The sequence below is a fragment of the Semicossyphus pulcher genome, unplaced genomic scaffold (assembly GCF_022749685.1).
Source record: "Semicossyphus pulcher isolate SPU_LCO1_2020_fin unplaced genomic scaffold, fSemPul1.0.p SCAF_37, whole genome shotgun sequence".
In the NCBI taxonomy this organism is placed as follows: domain Eukaryota; kingdom Metazoa; phylum Chordata; class Actinopteri; order Labriformes; family Labridae; genus Semicossyphus; species Semicossyphus pulcher.
The window spans coordinates 112,350-119,637 of NW_027211712.1; the positions used below are offsets into that span (position 1 = coordinate 112,350).

Consider the following 7,288-nt stretch of genomic DNA (forward strand, 5'->3'; position numbering starts at 1 on the left):
CTGTAGCTGGCTCTCCTGACTCCCTCGGGCCTCCTGCAGCTCTTTCTCCAGCTGCTCCAGACGAGCAACGCGCATCTGCAACACAAACAAACACACACGGTTCAGACACCTCCAGATGTTCTCTGTCTCCATCAGCCACATGTCTCTGCTGGATCCCATCAGCATCGTGATCTCACACAGTTGGTATCAATTATCGTATCGGTTCTGTTCGATGAAATAATCCTCTGTGGCTGGAGGTGTTAATGATCGTCCAATCAGCAGCCTGGCTCTCACCTGCGTCCTCTGAACCACCTCGTCGCTGGTGCCGAAGCGTTCCTCCATCACAGACTGAACCTGCTGAGCTTCAAACTCCAGCTGCTGTCGGATCAGATCCATCTGCAGAGAGAACTGCAGCACAGACACACAGAGGTCAGAGGTCACGGAAACAGAGACGCCATCGTCTTTTCATCTGAAACTCACACGATGGTAATTATTCAGTAACTTCCAGCCTCTGCTCAGAAGCACACGTGTGTTTATGGTCCTGTTTAAATGGATCCCGAACTACCGATAACTCATTTTAAATATTCGTCCTGTACAAATCTGCGTCTTGCTAACCTCAGTTTGTTTTTTATCTGTGCACATCAGCTGTGACATCATGCCTGGGGAATAATGTCAATTAATCCAGTGAGAGTAATGTAAAATACTAAACTGATGTGGATTATTGATGGTGTCTGATAAAGTCAGTGCAGTGCAGTGTGAATAGGGCTTGTGTGTGTGCGTGCGTGTGCGTGTGTGTTCTCACCGTGTCAATGCGAGGCAGCTGAGCCAGCCTCTGTGACAGCGCCTCCAGCTGGCTGAAGTACCAGCAGCGCTCCCTCTCCTCCCGGTCAATCTCACCCAGCAGGAGGTTCCTTCAGACGGTCACACACACACACACACACACACAGCAGATAGCACTGTTAGCATCGAGGCTAACAACTCTGCAGGCTCCTTCAAACACTCTCATGCCAACAAACAAACCTGGAGCCAAATCAGAGCTACGAGGACACTGCAGCAGAGGACATGTACCCTGAAACTATTTTTACAGACTGTTGGGTATGAATGACTCACAGGTACTCAGTAGGTGTGTTCATCCTGCAGCAGTGAAACAGGCTGTAATGGCTGCAACATAATCCCTGATGGGTCAAAGGTCGTCCACTAAAAGTTCTTGTTGTTTCCACTGACAGGCTCAGATTGTTATTCTAAGTGTGTGACAACATGACAGAAAGGATCCCTACAGAGATAGACCTTTTTGTTACAGAGGAAGATGATTGTTTTAACCACACACAGACGTTACATCGCTCTCTGCACACACACCAGACTCCATTCAGAAAAACACTGATTTAACCTGCAGGCTTCCTTGATACAGTAGTTCTTTTGTTTTTTCTGAGCAATAATGTATAAACGTCAACATTTAGGATTCAGTAGTTATAAAATTATAAGGTTTTTTAATTTTTATGTAACTTTCTGATGATTAGAGAAGCACTATAGATCCTGTGGATGCATGAATGTCCTCTTCATGTCTGCAGAGAGCTTACTCAACAACATCAACACCATCTTTAAGACACTGAAGCATCCTCTGACCTCTCTTTGTACAGCTCCTCCAGGTGGTAGTCGCTCAGTCGTCCATCCGCCCCGCTGATCACAGCTGTTTTGGGCGGAGCTCCGTCCAGGAAGTGATGTGGCAACATGACAGCGGCAGCCTCGCCCCCGGACACGGCACTGAGACGGGACGATGATCTGAGCGGACTCCTCGCTCTGCTCACCGCCACCGAGGAGGAGGAGCAGGAAGGAGGAGGCAGAGCCAGACGATCGTCCAGCTCCGCCCCTCCGACACATGCAGGCCCCGCCCCTCCAAAGCTGTCCGTCAGCAGGCGCAGGTTGTGAGGTTGGTGTTTGAGTTCGTAGTAGTTTGTAAGGTCCATGTGGAGCTCTGAGGACGAAGACCATCAATGATCAGACAGTTCATCCAATGAATCAATAGTTCAACCATCCATCATCTTTAAACCCATCCATCCATCCATCCATCCATCCATCATCTTTAAACCCATCCATCCATCCATCCATCCATCATCTTTAAACCCATCCATCCATCCAGCCATCCATCCATCATCTTTAAACCCATCCATCCATCCATCCATCATCTTTAAATCCATCCATTCATCCATCCATCATCTTTAAATCCATCCATCCATCCATCATCTTTAAATCCATCCATTCATCCATCCATCATCTTTAAATCCATCCATCCATCCATCATCTTTAAACCCATCCATCCATCCAGCCATCCATCCATCATCTTTAAACCCATCCAGCCATCCATCCATCATCTTTAAACCCATCCATCCATCCATCATCTTTAAATCCATCCATCCATCCATCCATCCATCATCTTTAAACCCATCCATCCATCCATCCATCCATCCATCCATCCATCATCTTTAAACCCATCCATCCATCCAGCCATCCATCCATCATCTTTAAACCCATCCATCCATCCATCCATCCATCCATCCATCCATCATCTTTAAACCCATCCATCCATCCATCCATCCATCCATCATCTTTAAACCCATCCATCCATCATCTTTAAACCCATCCATCCATCCAGCCATCCATCCATCATCTTTAAACCCATCCATCCATCCATCCATCCATCCATCCATCCATCCATCCATCCATCATCTTTAAACCCATCCATCCATCCAGCCATCCATCCATCATCTTTAAACCCATCCATCCATCCATCCACCCATCCATTGCCTTTAAAGTCATCCATCCATCCATCCATTATCTTTAAACTCATCCATCCATGATCTTTAAATTCATACATCTTTTGACACCACTGCCTTCTTCCTTCCTTTCTTCCCTTTTTCTTGACATCCTCCTCCCCTTGTTCCTTTCCTCTTCCTCCCCTTGTTTCCTTCCTTCCTTCCCCTCTTCCTTCCTTCTTTCCATTTCCTGGACAGAAAACACCAGAGCTGTTCTCTGCTGTTAATCTGATTTTGAGGCGATTCAATTTAAGTCCAGACAAAGTGGCTGAGATTAATTAGTCGTCTGATTGGATTGAGTCTTAACGAGGCAGAGCAGCGGCAGCCAACCAGGTTAGCAGATTGAGTCGATTTATTTCAGTGTGAATGATGATTGGTCCCCGCGGCGGCTCTGAGGAGATTCTGCTCCATCAGGACTTTAAAGGAACATTAATGTTAGTGTTTGAGGTTCACACCTTTGAGTTGGTGCAGCACGTCGCTCCTCCCGGACGAGGCCAGAGTCCCCGCCTCCTGCTCCAGTTTACTCTGCAGCTGCTTCAGCACCTCCTGCAGGAGCAGAGGAGCAACAAGCAGAGTCACACTGACAGAACCTCTCAAAGTCAAAATACTAAATACATACGTTCTACATGTTAGCACAAATATCTGAACTTTCTGCTCCTTATATTCTCTAAACAGGCTCGTTACTCGTTACAGAGAAGAATTATGGATTGTTATTAATAAATGCTGCAGGTGAAAACAGTAAAATGTTTTAACATCCCAAAAACTGACTGATTTCAGAGGGAACTGACATTTTAAAGCAAGAACAAAACAAATGCCATAAAAATGTTGACAAAGCTTTAACAGAAGATTATAAATCCCATGAAACAGAATCCTCGAGCGGACGTGAAATCACTTCATCCCTGATGGAAGTTATTCCTTCACGTGCAGACGAGCTTCTTCCTCCCTTTGTAAAAACTGCAGACAGATGTTGAAGATAAAAATGTTGTCCTTCGTCCTCTTGCAGACTCACCTGCTGCAGGTGGAACCTCCAGCTGCTCTCAGTGTTAGCGTTAGCATTAGCTCCCCTCTCATCTGTCTGAGTGTCAGACGTCCTGATTCTGATAAAGCAGCTGAGCTCAGTCTGATAATGCTCTCAGCATCTGGACACGTGAGAGTGTGTGTGTGTGTGTGTGTGTGTGTGTGTGTGTGTGTGTGTAGTCACGTGTGTGTGCACTTACATGTGTGTCTATGTGTGTGCAGCTGACGGGATTTATGTCAGCTTTGGGTCTGAGCCTGATTTCACACGTTTCTCTCTGTGGCTGTGTCTCCATGTTCACTGATCTTTACACGACAAATGGAGATGATTCAGAGTTTGAAGGTTTTATTTCAGACTCTGCACTGACAGTGAGTTCATGTGTCTCTGAAAGCGTTCAGTCTTAAACATGATTTACATTTTTCCACAGTGAAGAAACTTCTTAGCGGCTGTTGTTTCTCTCAGTGTATTTGGGCTGTTTGTGGTTTGGTTGTGTTGACGGTGTCGGTCGTGCAGGTGGGGTTGCTGCTGCTGTTGGTTTTTAGTGTTCTAGTAGGTGTCGTTGTGCTGATGTAGTTGTTGCTGCTGGTGTTGAAGATGTAGTTAGTGATGTAGTCAGTGTTGTGTTGTTGTGTTTCCAGTCTGACCTTCATGCCGGTGGTCTCAGTCTCCAGTTTGGACAGGTGGTTGGAGTTGTCCTCCAGCTCCCTCCTCAGGTGGGAGTTCTCCTTGCGGAGCGCCTCCACCTGGTGGGCCAGCTGGTCATAGGAAGCCACGGCGTTGGCCATCTTTACTCTGTGCAGCGCCACCTGCAGGAGGAGGAGGAAGAGGAGTGTCAGACTGAGGGATCAGAGACAGCGACGATTAAAGAATAAAGACACATTAGAAATCTGCAAACACACCAACGATGCGTTCACATCCACATAAAGTCAATATGAACGCTGATACAGTTTAAAATGGGTCGCTTGTTTGATTCTGGATTCACACGGAAACACACTAAAACTTCAACAAAGGAAGCCGATGTTTATCTGGTGTTGTAATGAGGTGAGAACGAGGGCTAACCACCTCATGAACATGGTTAGAACCTGCATGAACATGGCAGAATAACAGGTTTTACTTTTCCTCTCATTCTGCTAATATCCCCTGAATGCACCACAAAGAACAATGTAATAACTCAGCGTTTCTAACAGGAGCAAACAAGGGGAGAAACATGTTAAGCAGCAGGAGATGCTGCACCTGAGGCCGGCTCTGACGGTCGCTTTCCTTTTCAGACTGTTTGCTTCATCTGAGCGTCGAGTTTGTTTCTTCTTCTTTGGATTTTCACTTCTTGTTGAAGTTGTATCTGTAGTCATCCATCTTTTCTTTGTGTGTTCAGCCATAGTAGATTACTGTTTACTCGCAACACTTGCAGAGAGCGGAAAAGCAGCCGCTTAGCTCCGCCTACCCTCTCTGGCAGACCAACCGCTGCTGGCTGATGGAGAACGCGTCACTAACTGGGCGCCGCTTATGATTTGTTTTGGATCGTAACTTAAGAGACATTTATTTACATCATTTACGTCACTTCCAGATTATATCTTTAAGTCAGGGCACAGATTTAAAAAAATGGGACATACCCCTTAATTAATTCCCTTTAATGTTGAAGATGGAAAAGTGCAGATCATTTTGATGATTTCATGAAGTGCTGGGTGGTTTGTGAATTTCACAATCGCTTCATCTAAATTGGAAACCGTTGGTTCACAAATTAAAAACGTGTTCTACATGTAGAGTCCACATCATGTTATTGTTGTTATGCAACATTGTTGGAGCAAAATCGGAAATTTAAATGTGTTGCAGTTTGGAGACGAGCAGATTCACAAACTAACGAGTGGAAACTCTGATGTGATAACAGAGGCTGGAAACAGCCGCAGGACAAACTTAGATAACATGTTATCTAACAGACTGACTGTCGGTCCAGAACAACATCGAGCTGAAACTGAAGTGACCGATGATCAGACTCCCTGTTAGCCATCTGCTGCCCAGAAGGAGGAAGAGGAGGACGAGCAGGAGGAGAGGAAGACATCTTGTTTCCCTCTGAACATGAAGGAGAGCACTGCCCAGAACAAACAGGCAGAAAGAAGAGTAACTGCTTATCAGAGTCTAAAATGGTGCCGCCAGAGAGAACGACACTGAGATCTCAGAGATTATATCTTTAACTTGTCCACTAAAAGTTCTTGTTGTTTCCACTGACAGGCTCAGATTGTTCTTCTAAGTGTGTGACAACATGACAGAAAGGATCCCTACAGAGATAGACCTTTTTGTTACAGAGGAAGATGATTGTTTTAACCACACACAGACGTTACATCGCTCTCTGCAAACACACCAGACTCCATTCATAAATAAGTCATTTTACCTCATAGAACATGGGAGGTTTACTTCTGCCTGTTCCTATACGTTTGTTTGTATAAACGTGTTACTTTGTGTTTTAAAAGGTTAGTTCAGATCAGACACAGTCTTTGTTTAAAACACAATAACCCCAAAAACAGTCTGTGAAGGCAGCAGTACACCAGCGACTCCCATGTCTCTCAAGGTAAAATCGTTGTTTTTGTCAATGGAGTCTGGTAGCTTCATAGAGTGTGATGAAACCAGAATGTTATACAACAATATACTTGTATTCTCCTTGCTTTTACTTTTGGTACACTGAAAGTTTTTGCTAAATATATTAGGTTAGTGAAATGTTAAATATTCATACACTGAGGTAGTCATTCTTTACCTAATGAAACTCTTGCAGCTACACACTGAACAGGAAATGAACCAATGATCAATAGATGCACCTCACTCTGTGACACAGTGGGGTCATTACTGTGGCTCAGTTCTGCACATGCTCAGTGTGTCCTGCTCCTGTGACAGAATCAGAGTGACCTTCACTGCAGAGACGGCGAGTCAGAGCTCTCAGCATCATGTGACGCTGCAGAGACGCTGAGGTTTGATGCATTCAGATGGTAAATCCATGAAACACTCACTGACTCTGTTTCTGTTTCTGTTCACATGATTTTGTGTCTCTATCGTCTGTTTTAATTTCTGCTCGGTGCAGCAGATCTGGAGTCAGTGGGCGGTCAGTGCAGCAAATGTCACTGCTGCATCCATAATGAGGAGCTGACCCCCCCGGGGACTGTGGGTCAGAGGAGGAGGAGGGGGAGGGGGAGGAGGGGGAGGAGGGGGAGGAGGTCTGAGAGGAGAAACAGGATCAGGATGATTTATGGTTGATGTACTCTCAGGTTACAGAGCAGACTGAACTGAACCACAGACACAGTCTCAGCTTAAATATTTTTCCCACAATGCACTCTGTTTCTAATTATCACCCTGGTTAGTTATTCTTGCCCAACATTACAGCAGAGTCATCGCGCTTTCAAAGCTTCCAGACTCCATTGTTAAAAACAGGGATTTTACCTCAGAGGACATGGGACTTGTTGGTCTACTGCTGCCTCGATTGATTAGTTTGTTTTTGTTA

The 7,288-nt window shown here is 45.3% G+C and overlaps 1 protein-coding gene across 1 annotated transcript in view; it reads right to left on the reverse strand.

Annotated features, from left to right (window-relative positions):
- Nucleotides 1-4,589, reverse strand: part of apc2 (APC regulator of WNT signaling pathway 2) — a 28,306-nt gene extending 23,717 nt beyond the window's left edge. Inside the window, exons 1-6 of the mRNA XM_069679211.1 lie at nt 4,449-4,589; nt 3,245-3,335; nt 1,603-1,951; nt 782-890; nt 274-387; nt 1-75 (exon numbers count right to left, since the gene is read on the reverse strand). Coding sequence (XP_069535312.1) covers nt 1-75; nt 274-387; nt 782-890; nt 1,603-1,951; nt 3,245-3,335; nt 4,449-4,589 — 879 coding nt within the window. The remainder of the gene's footprint in view (nt 76-273; nt 388-781; nt 891-1,602; nt 1,952-3,244; nt 3,336-4,448) is intronic.
- Nucleotides 4,590-7,288: the final 2,699 nt, after the last annotated feature.